General features: G+C 45.0%; 1 protein-coding gene across 1 annotated transcript in view; it reads left to right on the top strand.

Annotated features, from left to right (window-relative positions):
- The first annotated feature begins 3,588 nt into the window (after positions 1 to 3,588).
- LOC149454434 (glutathione S-transferase P 1-like) overlaps positions 3,589 to 19,593 on the top strand; it is a 56,911-nt gene continuing 40,906 nt past the window's right edge. Inside the window, exon 1 of the mRNA XM_089687554.1 lies at positions 3,589 to 3,710. Coding sequence (XP_089543680.1) covers position 3,710 — 1 coding nt within the window. The 5' untranslated portion in view covers positions 3,589 to 3,709. The remainder of the gene's footprint in view (positions 3,711 to 19,593) is intronic.

The following is a 19,593-nucleotide window of genomic DNA, read 5'->3' on the forward strand; positions in this document are numbered from 1 at the left end:
GCAGTTAGTATTATCAATAACCTGATTCATAGCAGTCACAAAAGTCTCAAAATTATTCAGAGTGGCGCTGTCTTGTTCTACGTAAGGGGAGGCACAAGCGAAGTGGGAGTGATTAAGGAAACCTCTATAATGGCGACAGTCTCCATTGAACTTGAGTGATAGAGGCATACCACGTGCTTTAGCATCATCTTGGGAACGTAAGTCTAGCAATTGTTTCTGCAGAGCAAGAACTTCTTCCTGTTGCCCTTTCACCACACTTTCAAGTTTTGCAAATTTGTATTGGTAGTTAACACCAAACTCCTGCAGCTCTGCAATTTGCTGCCTGTAAGGAGCCACAGCATTTGTTATAACAACCTCCATGTTTGTGCTTGATTATTCTTTTATGGTCAGGGGGCAGGCAGGTTCAGAGACCAGTAACTATAGCAGTAGAGAGGGTCCCTCTGACCAGCTGGATAAGCGCAGAAGCAGGTCATCCTAGTGGATAACACAGGCTCACCCGGGGTGCGGAGTCTAAAAAAGTACCAGTGCTCACCAAAGCTTCTGATGGTGGATGTGGGTTTTGTGGGTTTTTCTGAGTGCTAGTACCCAGTTGCAGTCCTCAGGATAACCCATCCAGGAGGCGAACAAGCTGGGATCCAGTAGTAGATATAGCAGGTATGGATGAAGCAGATGTGTAGTTAGTAAATGAGCCAAAGGTCTGTAACAAGTAATTGCAGGTTGGGATCAAACATAAAAAATACATTTATTAAAACAATATTTACAAGTGCACCATTTCTTGTGCACATAGATATCTCACGTTAAAATCTCAGTCAGGATCAATTCTGTACAAATAAAAAAAAAAAACGGCACTGGGAGAGGACCACACATAAAAAAGTCTAGATATGGTAAGTGACAAATGATGGATACAGCAGGAGAAATAAAGTAAGGAGAAATAAATTAGCAGAATAGGCATACAATAATAATGAGTTCAAAATAGGTTGGCGATAAAGTGACAAATGGAAACATGAAAGTCCATAGTCCAAGGGTCCTAGGTGGAGGATGGATGGTGAAGGCAGCTCCCCATAGAGCAAAGCAGAACTCTGTAGAAGATAAATCGGACACAAGGGGGCACCAATCTCAGTGTAGAGGGTTAAACATTTATTGGTAACAAGAGGTTAAAAGCTACTCACAAACGTAAGAAGTGTTACAGCATGGTAAAAGAATGCCTTTGGTAAGCCCTCAGTCTGCCACTGATGTGAAGATGGGTCCTGGCTATTCAGGATGAGCAGAGATGCAGCCGTCAGTATTCAGCAATGCAGAGAGTTTTTGAAAATGGCGCTGAAACCAGCGTGCAACCACGCAAACCAGCAAGGAAGTCGGGACCTCAGTGGGCAACCAATGGCACGGCAGGAACAGGGTCAGGTGACACGTTTCAAAGCACTTGCTTCTTCTTTAGACCTCAGGATCAATTCTGTACATTGTGTCTGGTTTCTCCACTCAATTTTGCTGTGTCCACACACTTCCTGCTTGTGTGCACTGATGACACACAGATGCGATCCTACGTGTTGCGTCCCATTGACTTCCTCAGGGATCTTCCAGTGACATCAGTGTGCACAAGCAGGAAGTGTGTGGACACACAGCAGAATTGAATGGAGAAACCAGACACAGGTTTAACTGCACATAATAACACAGTTAAAACTCTGAGAAGATTATTTACATACAGGTAAAACTCAAAAAATTAGAATATCGTGCAAAAGTTCATTTATTTCAGTAATGCAACTTAAAAGGTGAAACTAATATATGAGATAGACTCATTACATGCAAAGCAAGATAGTTCAAGCCGTGAGTTGTCATAATTGTGATGATTATTGCTTACAGCTCATGAAAACCCCAAACCCACAATCTCAGAAAATTAGAATATTGTGAAAAGGTGCAATATTCTAGGCTCATAGTGTCCCACTCTAATCAGCTAATTAAGCCATAACACCTGCAAAGGGTTCCTGAGCCTTTAAATGGTCTCTCAGTCTGGTTCAGTAGGAATCACAATCATGGGAAAGACTGCTGACCTGACAGTTGTGCAGAAAACCATCATTGACACCCTCCATAAGGAGGGAAAGCCTCAAAAGGTAATCGCAAAAGAAGTTGGATGTTACCAAAGTGCTGTATCAAAGCACATTAATAGAAAGTTATGTGGAAGGGAAAAGTGTGGAAGAAAAAGGTGCACAAGCAGCAGCCTGGAGAGGATTGTCAGGAAAAGGCCATTCAAAAGTGTTGGGGACTTTCACAAGGAGTGGACTGAGGCCGGAGTCAGTGCATTAAGAGCCACCACACACAGACGGATTCTGGACATGGGCTTCAAATATCATATTCCTCTTGTCAAGCCACTCCTGAACAACAAACAACATCGGAAGCGTCTTACCTGGGCTAAAGAAAAACAGACCTGGTCTGTTGCTCAGTGGTCCAAAGTCTTCTTTTCTGATGAGAGCAACTTTTGCATCTCATTTGGAAACTAAGGACCCAGAGTATGGAGGAAAGAATGGAGAGGCACACACTGCAAGATGCTTGAAGTCCAGTGTGAAGTTTCCACAGTCTGTGTTGATTTGGGGAGCCATGTCATCTGCTGGTGTTGGTCCACTGTGCTTCATTAAGTCCAGGGTCAACGCAGCCGTCTAGCAGGAGATTTTGGAGCACTTCATGCTTCCTTCCGCAGATGATCTTTATGGGGATGCTGACTTCATTTTCCAGCAGGACTTGGCATCTGCCCACGCTGCCAAAAGCACCAAAACCTGGTTTAATGGCCGTGGGATTACTGTGCTTGATTGGCCAGCAAACTTGCCTGACCTGAACCCCATAGAGAATCTATGGGGCATTGCCAAGAGAAAGATGAGAGACATGAGACCGAACAATGCAGAAGAGCTGAAGGCCGCTATTGAAGCATCCTGGTCTTCCATAACACCTCAGCAGTGCCACAGGCTGATAGCTTCCATGACATGCCGCATTGAGGCAGTAATTGCTGCAAAAGGGGCCCAAACCAAGTACTGAGTACATATGCATGCTTAGACTTTTCAGAGGTCCGATATTGTTGTATTTACAATCCTTGTTTTATTGATTGCATGTAATACTCTAATTTTCTGAGATTGTTGATTTGGGGTTTTCATGAGCTGTAAGCCATAATCATCATAATTATGACAAATCACGGCTTGAACTATCTTGCTTTGCACGTAATGAGTCTATCTCATATATTAATTCACCTTATAAGTTGCATTACTGAAATAAATGAACTTTTGCACGATATTCAAATTTTTTGAGTTTCATCTGTACAGCTAGTTAATTTAACATATATACAAAAAAGCCTGTGCTTTCCTTTTAATAAACTCAAATCAGTGCATAACTGTCAGCAGCTTGTGGATGAATAACAATGAGAACAATCTATAATGGATTACATACAACCTGTTATCAATGTATTGAACAATATGCATTGTTTTACGAGATGTGAGCCTGCCACCCCAACATTAAAGTCTATTTCCACTCAGCAATGAAATTGCGCGCACACACCTCCTCTCCCTTGCACAATCTCCCTCTCTCCTCCTCTCCCTTGCACAATCACAGTGCTGCCCATAGGAGGGACTTGATGTCAGCTAATCCTGTTTTATTAAAAAGGTCTTGCTATACTGCCAGATCATTGTGATTGTAACCTTTATCCTGCAGCTGCCATCCATTACCAACAAACAGTAAGTTCATGCTTAGCAGACCAAAGTATGCAAGCAATCGGTGATTGCATGTATTGTGTGCCTTATTGCTTGAACAAGCTTTGGAATGTCTTTGAAAATTGCTGACATTAGCAATATACTAGTGCTGTCTGTCATAGCCTGTTATCTAACATCCCTGTCCTTTGCTTCTATATTATTATCTCTACCTGAGGTTTACCCTTTGACTGAGCTATCAGCATTCGTCCATGATAATCTGATCTGCAAATGTACAGCAATGTTGTATTTAGGAATTTATTTTTATGAAATCTTATTGCATTTCAAATGGGGGGGGTTTAAGTAGATGTCAACCTTAACCTGGTATACACAGACTGAAAATCGTCCGGTTCAGTAGGAACCAACCTAATTTTGCTCTGTGTGCACTACTGTCTCTTCAGCTGGTCTAACGCCTGGCTTCTGTCCTTCCATACAGAAAAAATGCAGAATGTTCTACTTTTGTTGACGCACTGCAACTGGTATGAACTAAGGTCATAGGAATACATAGAAAACACTGTAAATACCTTTTCGATGCAGTTTAACTATTTCAATACTGGACACTTTCACCCCCTTCCTGCCAAAGCCAATTTTTTTTGTTTACAAACGGTTTAATTTTGCAAAAGTAGACTGTAAAACAACAGTACATTTTCAAATGATACTTACAGCAAAAACAAGGCACTTTTGAAAAATACAATACAGAAAAGTATATTAACATAAGAAAGAGAAGAAATAGAAAAGAATAGATTGCAAGTACATGCAATATGTAGACGATAAAGTAGGTTGAATGATACATCTGTCAACAGTATATGCCAGTCAACCTTCACTTGGAATGTTGTTAATCATGCAATAAATGTCTATAATCCCTCCATGATTCCCATTTTTTATCAAATAAGTGCATCCCATTCAGTAAGGTATAATGAATACATTCCATGAGCATCACAGCATCAACCCTGCGTAAAAGAGAGGCCAATGGTACAGCATTGGACTTCCAATGTAAGGCAATAGCCCATAAAGTGGCAATACAAATAGTATGTATCAGTCTCATAGTGGCATCAGAGACCCCCAGGATATGAGCCCCCAATAAACAGGTCTGTATAGGCAATCGTACCGGGATACCCGCCAGTGAGGTAGCCACCTCAGATATCTTGCGCCAAATCAAAGATATGGTCGGGCAATCCCAAAATATATGAACCAATGTACCTGTGAGGCCACAGCCCCGGAAACACAAAGGGAATTTTTGTGGGAACAATACATGTAGTCTTGATGGGGTATATTACCATCTGGTTAGAACCTTTGAGGGCAGTCTCATGAACAGAAAGAGATCTAGAACACTTACATATGTTATCCACCATGGAATCCCAATCCTCATCTGAAAAAGTGATACCACTATCCTCCTCCCATTTTTGTCTATATAAAGGGGGTGTATGAGAAAGACAGATCAAAGATTGGTGATAAAGATCAGAAATAAGACCCCTACCCCTAGGAGAGTCACGGCTGATACGTTAAAAAAATTAAATCGGAGAAGAGGGTATAAGGCCATAATGTGAATTTAAAAAATGTCTAATCTGTCGGTAACAATGGTACTCACGAAGAGGGACATCAAAAAACACGTGCAGCATATCAAAAGTAATATAAGATCCTCCTCTTTGAAAATCAGATAATCTAATAAAAGATCGATCATACCACCAACGAAACGCTTGAGGAGAAGAAAAAGCTACAACAAAAGTAGGATCGCCAAAAAATGAAACACCTGGGGGAATAGAAGAGACCAGATTCAATTTAAATTCGTATTTGGACCAAAGTGTCAGTGAATGGGTCACTATGGAGGTATGAAAAGTAAACGATCGAGGAGAGATTTTAGACCACAATATAACCGGTAACTAAAATGGGCGTATAGATTGAGATTCAAACTTGATCCAGGGGATCTGAGAGTTAGCAGTTGCCCATTGTGATAGTTGCGCAAAACGAGCTGAGAGATAATATAGCCAAAAATTGGGAAGATCGAGATCTCCCATCCGTTGCGAGCGGTACAAAATAAACAAAGTAAAATGTGGACGTTTATTACCCCAGATAAAATTATTAATAGTCCGCTGAAAGTCATCCAAAAACGTTTTCGAGACCGGAACTGGAAGTGCTCTAAAAAGATAAAGTAGTTTAGGCAAAATATTCATTTTAACTGCCGTGACTCTACCTAGAAAAGAAATAGGGTAACCATGCCAAATCTTCAATAGAGTAGAGAGACATGATACACATGGTGGATAATTAGCAGCAAACATATCTGAGTATCTAGGAGTGAGATTAATACCCAAATAGGAAATCCGATCTGTGACCCAACGAAATGGAAAAGAGCTACGGAGAGATGCACTTAGGGAATCAGGAACACTAACAGGCATAATCACCGATTTGGTAAAATTGACAGTAAGACCTGACGCTATAGCAAAATCATTCAATACGGCACATAAATTAGGCAATGAAGTTAACGGATTAGTAAGGAAAAGCATTACATCATCAGCATACATACATATTTTGAAATGTGAAACTAATAATGGATAGCTAGAAATATCCGGATGTGATCTAATTGCTATTGCCAAAGGTTCCAACACCAGCGCAAATAAAAGGGGTGAAAGAGGACAGCCTTGATGGGTACCTCTACCCAATGTAAAAAAATCAGAATTACAGCCAGGAAGCCTTATTCTCGTTTTAGGAGAGTTGTATAGGGCGTGTATACCAGCCAAAAACTCGTCACTGAAGCCCATTTTCTGTAGCAAGGAAAATAAATAGGGCCAAAGAACACTGTCAAAAGCCTTTTTTATGTCTAGACTCACCAACAGAACCTCTTTAGAATGTAAATTGGCATCTTGAATAACATTTAGGGTGAGGTGAATGTCATTAGTTTTATTAATCTGTCTGGAATAAAACCCGATTGGTCCAGAGAGACCAAAGATGAGATAATAGGGGCCAACCTGTCTGCCAAAATACGGCTAAATATTTTCAGATCGTTATTCATCACTGAGATTGGTCTATAGTTTTGTGGTAAATGGTGGTCTTTCTGTGGTTTGGGTATTAAAGACATATTAGCCAATAGCATCTCCTCCGGGAACTTACCCCCCTGCAAAACATCATTAAATAAAGTTATCAAATAGGGAGCCAACGTAGAGGCAAAATGTTTATAATAACTAGCGGTGAATCCGTCAGGACCCCGTGCAGTAGAACTTTTTAGCGCGCTAATCGTACATGGTTATTTCCTCCAAAGTACAGGGGGCATTAAGAGAGGCTATCTGAGAGGGTGTGAGAGCAGGGAGGGGTATAGTATCCAACCATGAGTCGGATGGTGGAACAGAATTCGACTGTGGAGGAGCTAATAGGTTAGAATAAAAGTTTTCAAAAATACCCAAAACTTCTTGAGGTAGAGATGAAATAGCGCCCAAGTTAGTGCATAGCTTATAAATATGTGGGGGGCGTAGAGAGTGATTCAATTTCCTTGCAAACATAGTGGATGCCAAGTTGCTATGCAACAAGAACAAGGCCTTCGACCAGCGGAGAGCTTTTTCAGTCTTTTGAGAAAGCAGAGTATTCAATTCTAAACGCTTTTGAGATAATAATTGTTTATTAAGAAGAGATGGATTAGCAATATGATTTCTATAATGTGTTTCTAATTCTCAGGTAAGTTGTAGAATTTGCTGCCATCGTTTCCTATTTCTGAATGAAGCCATAGAAATAAGGCGGCCACGTAGAACCGCCTTATGAGCTACCCATAGTGTGGCTGGAGATATATCAGGAGTAGAGTTAGACTGAAAATATTCCTGAATGGATGTAGCCACCTCTTGGCGAGAGTCAATATCAGTAAGCATAGAGTCATTAAGTCTCCAAGAGTAGGGGGTAGGTGCCAAGCCTATAAACGTGATAGATAACGCCATAATATTGTGATCCGACCAGGGGCTCAAGTGAATACAAGCTTTCCTAGAATTAGCTAGTAAAATAGGGGTACAATAGATATAGTCTAATCTAGCATAAGAATCATGTGGGTGAGAATAAAATGAATAATCCCTGGCTCCCGCATTATGCGCCCTCCAGGTGTCCACCAACTGGAGGGCATCTAGCTTTTTAGTAAGGGATTTTGGGAAAGCCTGGGAAGATTGTGAGGAGGAGCTTCGGTCCAAAAGAGGGTTTGCTACCAGGTTAAAATCACCACCCACCAATAGATGGGGGGACAAAAACCTATCCAGAACACCAAAAAATTTAGAAAAAAAGGAAGCTTGTGCCGAATTCAGTACATAATATTAGCAATCGTAAGTTCACGACCCGAAAGGATGCCTTTAAGAATGATAAACCTACCTACTACCTCATCAAGGCAGCGACATCTCCAACCACGCTAGATGGCAGGGTGGGGCACTTGTCAGAAACCTCTATAAACATATGGGCAGCAAAAAGAGGGTCCGAAGACCTAAACTAGATTTTTACACATTCAAGCAGCTAAGTATTAGATCAAAAATAATGATATATGAACATGTAACAAGTTGCAGCATCCTACAAAGGACTATCAAAACAGTAGGTAATATGCAAGTGGACATGGTCTTATCAACCCGGTTCTTGTCGGACTCTCCTTCTATCCCTTCGTGGAGATGGAGTATGCCAAATGGGAGAGATTCGAAGGGTGGAAGGTGGACGTTGAGGTGATGGGGCGTCCGCCAGGCCCAATTTGGCCAAGATTTCTCTACCTTCGGGAAAGGATGTAGCTATGTATGTGCTCCCATTATGTGGAACTATCAACTTAAAAGGAAAGCCCCATTTATAGCGGATACGAGCTGAGAAAAGGGCAGTTGTAGTTTCTTTCAATTTTCTATGTTTCTCCAATGTAGACGGAGAAACATCTGGAAATATTTGTAAAACCGAACCTTCGAAGGTGATCGTTGGGGTATTGCGAGCAGCTCTAAGTATGTCTTCTTTGGTCAGGAAATCCTTCATACATAGAATAATGTCCCTAGGCGGTTTATCATTAGGAGGTTTGGGGCGCAGGGCTCTATGGATGCGATCACAAGCAAAGGACCCAGGGTCGCGATCCGGAAGGAGTGACTTGAATAGCTTGGTTATGGTTTGTAAAAGGTCAGACATTGACTCCGGGATTCCCCTGACTCGCAAATTATTGCTGCGATTGCGATTATCAAGGTCCTCAACCTGTGCCTGCAATTGCGCAAAGGCCGTTTGTAAATGATCATGATCTCTGGAAAGTTCACCATAAGCCAGGCTGAGTTCATCGTGTTTGGTTTCTAAGCGGTCGGTTCTGGAGCCCAATGTGGCTATTTCCTGAGAGAGAACATTTGTGCTCTTGTGGAGTTCTGATTGGAATTTAGCGGCCAGCTTAGTGTACATAGTTTCCAAGCAAGATTCCAAGTCCCCCTTTGTAAGTTGCTGTGCACAATCACTGTCCAGAGCTGATGGGTGAGCTACGATATCCTGTATGGGATCGGATGGGGATGCTCGTTCTGTATTATCTTGAGACATGCTGCAAATCTCGTGTGTTTTAAGTAAGGGACTTTTGAGCTTGTCCCCTTTTTTTCTTGGTGGACGGCAAACAGGGAGTCTCCTGGGGGTGATCAACTGAAAAGTGGATAGCCAAGGGAGATAACTCCAGGAGACCTATAACGCCCAAAACAGGTTTAGGGTTATAGTTACATAGAGGCTATCAAGCTTATTCGCAAAAACTTTATATTGTAAAAATAATTAGCAGACCGTGGAGATTTAGAGTGGACATAGGCTGTGGTAGGCACCATTAATAAAGCTCAAGAACCAGATGCTGGCTTCACCTCCCACCACAGGGTTTGAGAGAGATGAGGGGCCCTTGTGGAACGGAAGTCCCCTTATGATAATTAGAGATGAGCGAATCGAAGTAGGCGAAGTGGAATTCGTTTCGAATATTAGGAAAATTTCGATTCGCGTCGAATCCGAAAATAAGCAGACTTCGGATGCGCGAATCAAAATTTTTCCTAAAATGGCGGCGACATGTGCGGCGACGGAGCGGGGATGTCTGGGAAGGCGCGCAGACAAGGCGCGCTGACCCATAATGCATTCATTCATGACATGTGATCGCATTAGCCAATCAGCAGCCAGCCAGCCAGCACAGTGTAATGGTCGAGCTATAAATGGCGGCCATTTTAGAATTCTCCATTTGCCTCCAGTCATTCAACAGAGGCAGACACAGATTTGTTACTGAGGGCCACAGAATCGTTACTTAGGGCCACAGAAACGTTACTTAGGGCCACAGAAACATTACTTAGGGCCACAGAATTGTTACTTAGGGACAGACACAGAATTGTTATTGAGGGACACAGAATTGTTACTGAGGGCCACAGAACCGTTACTTAGGGCCACAGAAACGTTACTTAGGGCCACAGAATTGTTACTTAGGGACAGACACAGAATTGTTACTGAGGGACACAGATTTGTTACTGAGGGCCACAGAAACGTTACTTAGGGCCACAGAAATGTTACTTAGGGCCACAGAATCGTTAGTTAGGGCCACAGAAACGTTACTTAGGGACACAGAATTGTTACTCAGGGACAGACACAGAATTGTTACTGAGGGATACAGAATTGTTACTGAGGGCCACAGAATCATTACTTAGGGCCACAGAAACGTTACTTAGGGCCACAGAATTGTTACTTAGGGACAGACACAGAACTGTTATTGAGGGACACAGAATTGTTACTGAGGGCCACAGAACCGTTACTTAGGGCCACAGAAACGTTACTTAGGGCCACAGAATTGTTACTTAGGGACAGACACAGAATTGTTACTGAGGGACACAGATTTGTTACTGAGGGACACAGAACCGTTACTTAGGGCCACAGAAACGATACTTAGGGCCACAAAAACGTTACTTAGGGCCACAGAAACGTTACTTAGGGCTACAGAAACGTTACTTAGGGCCACAGAAACGTTACTTAGGGCTACAGAAACGTTACTTAGGGCCACAGAACCGTTACTTAGGGCCACAGAATCGTTACTTAGGGCCACAGAAACGTTACTTAGGGACACAGAAACGTTACTTAGGGACACAGAATTGTTACTCAGGGACAGACACAGAATTGTTACTGAGGGACACAGAATTGTTACTGAGGGCCACAGAACTGTTACTGAGGGCCACAGAACTGTTACTTAGGGCCACAGAAACGTTACTTAGGGCCACAGAAATGTTACTTAGGGCCACAGAAACGTTACTTAGGGCTACAGAAACGTTACTTAGGGCCACAGAATCGTTACTTAGGGCCACAGAAACGTTACTTAGGGCCACAGAAACATTACTTAGGGACACAGAATTGTTACTCAGGGACAGACACAGAATTGTTACTGAGGGACACAGATTTGTTACTGAGGGCCACAGAACCGTTACTTAGGGCCACAGAAACGTTACTTAGGGACACAGAATTGTTACTCAGGGACAGACACAGAATTGTTACTCAGGGACAGACACAGAATTGTTACTGAGGGACACAGAATTGTTTCTGAGGGACACAGAATTGTTACTCAGGGACACAGAATTGTTACTGAGGGACACAGAATTGTTACTGAGGGACACAGAATTGTTACTCAGGGACAGACACAGAATTGTTACTCAGGTAAAGACACAGAATTGTTACTGAGGGACACAGAATTGTTACTGAGGGCCACAGAACTGTTACTTAGGGCCAGAGAAACGTTACTCAGGGACACAGAATTGTTAGTCAGGGACAGACACAGAATTGTTACTCAGGGACAGACACAGAATTGTTACTGAGGGACACAGAATTGTTACTGAGGGACACAGAATTGTTACTGAGGGCCACAGAACTGTTACTTAGGGCCACAGAAACGTTACTCAGGGACACAGAATTGTTACTCAGGGACAGACACAGAATTGTTACTCAGGGACACAGAATCGTTTAATTAAAGAGTATGTCAGACAACATGCAGAGGAGTGGCAGAGGAGGCAATGTTTTAGGAGCGAGCAGACGTGGCAGCAGAGGAAGGGGTCGAGGCAGCACTATTCGCAGCCAGAGGCCAGTGCTCCCGGTGTCATCCAGCGGTCGTGTCTCCACCGACAACCCTGCCGTCATCAATTGGTTGGCTCGGTCGTCTTCCTCTTCCCAGGTCACCTCTGACACCTACAGCCAACGGTCGGTGGGTACGTCAGACACAACCGTTAGTTGGCATGGCCCGGGAGCAAGCCCACTGAAATCACGTGTCCTCTACCTGCCCCTGTCCTTTGGTGTTCCCTCACCAAGCGAAGTATCGCATGCTGTGGGCTCAGCCCCACTGTACAGTGAGGAAGAGCTAACAGAGGGCGGTCAGGAACGGGGGGAGACATCCGCCTCTTCAGCAGCCAGGCGAAGAAGTAGTGGCGAGGAGAGTGGCTCGGTAGCCGGTCTAGAGACAGGTCTGTCTCCTGACCCACACGCAGCCGAGGGGGCTAGTAGTGAGGCGGAGACCCTAATTGATGATGATGAGGCTGATCTCACTTGGCAGCCTCGTCGTCATCAGGCTATTGCTTCCGCATCATCAGGAGAAGAGGGTGGCAGCTTGGCAGCGAGCAAAACAGTCGGTGGGTTGCCCAGGAGGCAGCAGGGTCGCAGCAGTGTCAGTGGAGGCAAACGGCCACGGAGTACAGCACCAGCTCCACTGCAGCCTACCACCACGGCCAGTAGTGGTGCCGGTGTGCACGGAGGAAGCAGCAGTCAGCCAGTGAGGAGTATCGGGGGCAAAGTTTCCTACTCGGCGGTGTGGCAATTTTTTGTCAAGCCGCCCGAGGAAGTAAACGTAGCCGTATGTCGACTATGTGGCCAGAGAGTCAAGTGTGGCCAGGGGGCCCATGTTGGGACTACAGCGTTGCGGCAGCATATGCAGCGTCGCCATTTGGTGGCCTGGGAAAACCGTGATAAAGATACGGCGGTTCTGCCCGCCCCAGCCCCCGCTCCATCACCCGCTCCGTTACTTGCTCTGTCACCCGACGTCAATCACCCTCTATCAGCCAGTCAAGGCTCCAACACCTCTGCTGAGGGGAGTTGTCGCTTGTTGCCATCTTCCGCTCGTTCAGATGCTCCTTCTCCTGCTACTCCTCTTCACGGATTCCGTCAGCAGTCTTTCTTGGAATCTGTTTCCAAGAGACAACAGTTTGCGAGCACGCACCCGACGGTGCAAAAGCTGAACGTCCTCCTGTCCAAGTTGCTGGTGCTGCAGTCCCTCCCTTTCCAAGTGGTGGACTCAGCACCTTTCCGAGAAATGATGGCTTGTGCCGCGCCGCGGTGGAGAGTGCCAAGCCGTCATTTCTTCGCCAACAAGGCAGTGCCAGCCCTGCATTCACATGTAGAAGAGATGGTGGGCCAGTCTTTGAGCATGTCGGTCTCTGCCAAAGTGCACGGCAGCGCCGACGTGTGGAGCTGTAACTACGGTCAGGGACAGTACATGTCATTTACGGCCCACTGGGTGAACGTGGTGCCGTCACAGCCGCACCAGCAACTTGGACAGGTCACGCCGCTTTTGCCTCCACGTTTGCACGTCCTTGGTCCACAAAAGATGTCCGCCACCCCCGTGCCAAGTCCCATTACCCGACCGGCATATCACATGTGCAGGGCGCAACGGTGTCACGCTGTGCTGCACCTGGTATGCCTTGGCGAACGTAGTCACACAGGGGAGGAACTTCTCAGTGTAATGAACAGAGAAATCGACAGACGGCTGTCTCCGCGCAAACTCAAAATCGGAACCATGTTGACCGACAACGGAAAGAACATGGTGTCTGCTCTGCGTCAAGGAAGGTTGTGCCATGCGCCATGCATGGCTCACGCGTTCAATCTGGTTGTCAAGCGGTTCCTAAAATCCACCATCCCACTGCAAGACATCCTTAAAATGTCACGTAAACTTTGCATGCATTTCAGCCATTCCTACACCGCAAAGCACACCCTCCTTGAGCTGCAGCGGCAGAACGGAATTCCACAGCATCGCCTGATCTGCGACGTTGCAACAAGGTGGAATTCAACCCTACACATGTTAGACCGCCTTTACGAACAGCGAAAGGCCATCACCGATTTCCTGATGTTACAAGCGGATAAAGGTACTCCCCTGTGTAACTTCGATGTCAGCCATTGGCAGCTCATGCGTGACACCTGCCGCTTGCTCAGGCCCTTTGAGGAGGCCACGCTATTCGTGAGTCGGCAGGACTATGGGATGAACGACGTCATTCCTCTGTTGCACGTCCTGGAACAAATGCTGTTAACAATGGCTGGTCAGGGTGCGGTAGACGTGGCGCACAGATCTCAACGCCACATGACCCCTGTGGGGGCAGGACAGGAAGAAGAAGAGGAGGTAGAGGAGGACATTTGTGCTCAGGAATTATTGAGTGAAATGGGTGGTTTTTCCACTCAGCGGACAGGAGTGGAGGAGCAGGAGCATCTGGTAGAGGAGGAGGAGGAGGAGACAGAGGACCCAGACGCACCGTGGCAGTATGCTGTGGAGATGGAGGCAGGGAGTCCCTCGCATTCCTTGGCACAAATGGCCCATAGCATGCTCGGTTGCTTGCGTAGCGAGTCCGTAGTTCCGGTGCGTGGTGACGCATTTCCGGCGTGAGACGCCATCTTGCTACACCCAAGAGGTCCCATTCGCATGCAGTACACCCACACATCAGTGAGGAGGGAAGATTGTCTGCAATGTGAGTGTTATCTTTTTTACTCTTTGAAAATAAAACAAGTGGATTTAATACTACACTTAGAGAGTATTTCTTTGGCTCACTGGATTGGTGAGCTATTACTCTTCAGGACTGCCCTGACTGAATAGGGGCTCTTTGGAACCCTGCTGAGGAGATCCAGGGAAGGAAGGAAGCTGCTGGCCTTGACAAAATAAGGATCCAGGTGATCCTGCAAGCCTGTTGGCCCTTCGGGGTCAGTAGGAGGAGGTGAGGGGGCAATTTAGCCATTTACGGAAGGAGTTTGGCACAGTCACGGTTTTATTCATTATCACAGCTGCACGTCGCATGAATATATATATTTTTCTTTTCACTGAAAGGACATTGTTCTTTATTTATACACATATGTGGTTTTATTTGTGTGGCACTTTGTGAGCACTGCTAAAGTTTTTTTCCTTATTGGACAATTTTTTTGAAGCAATATTTTTTGAAGCAATATTTATTAAATGTATGCACATTATGTTTATGGTCATGGTTTGGCACTTAATTTTTTATTTTTTAAGGGTTGGCACTAATATATATCACTGTTGATTTTTTTGTCATTTGTATTATTCTTGAGTTGTAGTTGTTTTGAGCGCTGCACTACTTTTTTACAATTTATTCACACTGCTTTTGGTATCAGTTTTGAGTGCTGGCAGCTAGAGAAGAGGTTTAGTAGTTCCATTTGTATAGCGCAGGAGGATTTCGGATTATTTGTCTGGATTTCAAACCACCAGTTCCTGACACAACTGACTAAATCCGCCATGAATCATGCCCCTGCCATGTGCCACTTTCACGTCTCCTCACACTGCTGGTGTGTTCCATTTTTTGTCATAGGGTGCTGGCAGATTACGGGCCTCCCATAGCTGCTGCCAGGCCCCTAATCTGCCATGGGCCCCTATACCGCCTCCTCATGCTGCTGCCAACATGTACAGCGCTGAGCGAACTATTGGCGCTTTATAAATACTGTATAATAATAATAATAATATTCCGCTCGTTCAGATGCTCCTTCTCCTGCTACTCCTCTTCACGGATTCCGTCAGCAGTCTTTCTTGGAATCCGTTTCCAAGAGACAACAGTTTGCGAGCACGCACCCGACGGTGCAGAAGCTGAACGTCCTCCTGTCCAAGTTGCTGCTGCCAGGCTCGTAATCTGTCATGCGCCCCTGTACCGCCTCCTCATGCTGCTGCCAGGTCCAGAGTGTGTCATGGGCCCCCGTACCGACTCCTCATGCTGCTGCCAGGCCCGTAATCTGTCATGGGCCCCTGTACCGCCTCCTCATGCTGCTGCCAGGTCCAGAGTGTGTCATGGGTTCCTGTACGGCCTCCCATTGCTGCTGTCTCCATCGCCACACTCTGCCATGTGCCACTTTCAGGTCTCCTCACACTGCTGGTGGTTTCCATTTTTGTCATAGGGTGCTGTATGGCCTCCCATTGCTGCTGCCTCCACCGCCACACTGTGGCTCCACACTCTGGTTTTGGCCCCGTGACTGCCCAAATGAGTGAAGTGTGCGGTGATTCTAAGATCGACGGCACTCATCTGCATGTCATACTGACTGTCAGTATTATTTCTCTTCCCCAGCAGACTCCAATGGCATTTAAATTAAAGGTACAGTGTTCTGCACTAATATAAAGGCTCTCTGAAGCCTAGAAACACCCTTTTATAAGTTAAATTCGCAGCGAATATATTCGACTCGAATCAAAATTTTTCCACGAATTCGCCGAATCAGTCGAATCGAATTTTTGAATACTTCGCTCATCTCTAATGATAATCTCAGGGTCCTCCAGGACAGACACAGGAAGCCCTGGCACTTCACTGGAGGCAATATATAGGCCACGATAGGCCTCCAAACCCAACGGGGGCCGTGGCCACAGAGAGAAGTGGTTTCAGGGATGATGAATGGGAGCCCCAGTCCCTGGATTGCTAGAGGGGGACCCAATTGCCAGTACCAGCCCGCCCCCTCGCCTCCTGTACTCACTGTGGCCCGGATGGGAGATCTGTGTAGATGGAGCAGGCCGCACTAGGTTGCAAACGTCTGTCGCCATGGAGAGGGGCAATATATCACGGCGCCCCTCTCCCAGACTCAAGGGATGCAGAGGGTGCCTCTGATGTCCTCTGGGCAATCCACCGCCGCCCGGATGGCAGTGGATGCAGGTCCGAGGCGCAGGAGCCACAGATCGTGCGGCCGCACCTGCCGCGGGTATCCTCTGCTGTGAAGGGAGGCAATACTGCCAGACCCAGGGGACACCACCAATAGCCTCCGCTGCCCCGTTGGAGTCTGCTGCTGTAAGGATGGCAGCAGATTGTACACTAAGGCGCCGGAGCTCCGGGTTATGAGGCCTCTCCGGTCACCATCTTGGACACGCCCCATTTCCTGCCAAAGCCACTTTTCAGCTTTCTGCGCTGTCATATTTTGAATGACAATTACACAGAATGCAACACTGTACAGAAATGAAATTTTTAGCATTTGTTTTAGACAGAGCTTTCTATTTGGTTGTATTTAATCACCTCTGGTGTTTTTATTTTTTTCTAAATAAACTAAAAAAGGCAGAAAATTTTTTCTAGTTTCTGTTCTAAAATTTTTCAAATAAGTAATTTTTCTACTTCACTGATGTGTGCTGATGAGGACTGCTAGGCACTGATGGGCACTAATAGGCACTGATGAGGGGCACTGATAAGCTGCACTGATGGGCACCGATAAGGCTGCACTGATAATCAGGGCACTGATTATCAGTGTATTTACTCTACTCATTGTGCCCCCCAAGATTGACTCTCCTTACCCAACAGGCTGTCTCTGTGTGAGGAAAGGAGAGCAGATAAAAGCCGATAACAGGCAAACTGCTGTTTACATTGTGACAACTGTGATTGGACACAGCTTATCATATGGTGACGGGTCACTGTGATTGGCCCTTTACCCCAATCTGGGATCAGCTGTGTTTAAAGCAATAAGCGGCCACAGAGCGCGCCTGATGCTCACCCCAGGGGATGCACAGGAGGTGGGCACCTGGGAGGATGTCCCAGAACTAGAGAGTCACTTTGTAGCCGTCTTTTGGCTATAGCATGGTCAGGAGGCTGTTAAAAATGCACTGGACTGCATCCGTGTTGAACCAGACCTCAAGTCTGATCTCAAGGAATGGAAATGTCCATTGGTCCAGCTTGGAAATATGTAAGTATACATATCTCATATCTGAAGGAATGCTGGCACATCTGAATATCACTAGATTAGTAGACACTACTATAGTGATCACTGCAGTCTTATGCTGCACATTGCCCACAGGTGGTCACTCACTCAGCACGGCCTCCATTCACAGAACACTTTTTTTTTTTCAAATAATTTTATTCATTGAAAAAAGTATAAGGTGTTCTGAGCAGTACCAAGTGAGTGACCCCCTGTGTTCGGTGTGCAGAGGGAAAGCCTCACACATGACCTAGAAGTTGGCAGTGATCACAGTATTAGCGCTGACTACTACAGTGATTGTCCTTCCCCAGCGGCTCCTTTGCTATGAGATATGTATAGCTAGTAACTATGCAATAAAGATCATACTAAGTGGTTCAGCTGCATTAACACTATAGCATTTCATGGATACATGAAAAATACATGTTGTGCTTTTGGTGCTATCCATAGTTAATGGCACCCTCGAATGCAGCAAACCAGGTATGTTTTTGTGTGAAAAAAAGGCAAGGTTTAAATTTGCGCAACCCGCATTCTGTGCATAGGGCAGCCTATTCATTTTATTGGGTTGCTCTACTTGCAAAAACACGTGTAAAGAAGTTTCAGACCCTTTTTTATTAAATCACGCCGCACAGAATCCTGTGGTGCTTGCAGCACCATGCAGTATTGTGTGCAGGAAAGCATGGGCATTTTGCAGAAACAGACACAGATCCATAGCTCTGCTCAAAACTTGCACATGGACAATGTTCATGTCCAAACCAGCTGCTCCATGCACATGGACAATGTTCATGTCCAAACCAGCTGCTCCATACACATGCTCCTGCTCTGGCCATCACAGTCCCCTATCCTTGTGAGCAAGCCAGCAGTGGTGAAACATGTCAAGGAAAGAAGGTTTTTATTTGGAGACATCACTGTATGCAGTTCATTCACTGATTTTTAAAAACAATGCAAGAAGAGCTAATTTAAGAGCGGCTGATATTTTTCCTATTTTCAGTGGACATTTTGCAGATACATGGAGGTGCCATTAATTCTTAGTAGCTGCCTGTGGGTCAGAAAAGTATGCTTTTTCTTTTTTAAGTGTTTCAGACTTATGAACCTAGGCTTAAATAACACGCAAAGCTTGACTCTCAAAAAAGTACACGAGCCACTTTGTTGCATATAGGGCAGCTAAACTCTGTTGCAGGATATGTTTATATATACTTTAGCTACTAAACTAGACAGTCATCACTTAATTTCCAAATTGCAGTAGCCAAGAAAAAACTTCCGCTGACCTGAATACAGTCAGCCGAGATTAGATGCTTTATTCTGCTTGCTGAATAAGTACACTAAATAGAACTTTGAACTTGAATTGCAGAGGCCATTGCTCTCCCCCCCCCCCCCCACACACACACACAAACACCTTTAAGAAAATGAAAGTTACTGGCTTGAAAACTTTAGTGACTTATTGATTTTAATACTTTAGTGTTCTCACCAAGTCAAATTATGTAGGCTTTAGCTAGAACTGGAGGCAAAATCTTCAAAGCACAAGCAAGTGTCATAGGATTGTACAACCCATAACACCCATCATACCATAATGGCAAACAGTACCTATATAATAAACACCTGTCAAAGGATCTGGAAAAACTTTAGGCTGCGGCACCTTTATTGGGTTTAAATAAATTTTAACTATGAAATCAAGTTTAACCTTGATTAACAAACAGAACCGCTGTTAACAATTAACAGAACATGTCTGCTTGTAAAGACTTGATCAGCAATATCTTACACCATCTAAATTACAGTTTACCTACCACTGTCCACACACAAAGTGGTTGACATTACCCCATAAAGATTGATTGTGATGAAGGAAAAATAAAAGGTTAGGGTGGCCAGGGGAACAGGTCAAAAGATCCAAAGGGCAAGGCTAAAGAATCTAGATAACAGTACTGAGACTTTGCTCAGTGATGGGTGAATATACCCCGATCAGCCATAACATTATGATCACTCACCATACCCATTGAGGCATGGACTC

This window comes from Staurois parvus, unplaced genomic scaffold, assembly GCF_062004578.1.
Source record: "Staurois parvus isolate SC_StPar_1 unplaced genomic scaffold, SC_StPar_1.0 ptg000430l, whole genome shotgun sequence".
In the NCBI taxonomy this organism is placed as follows: Eukaryota; Metazoa; Chordata; class Amphibia; order Anura; family Ranidae; genus Staurois; species Staurois parvus.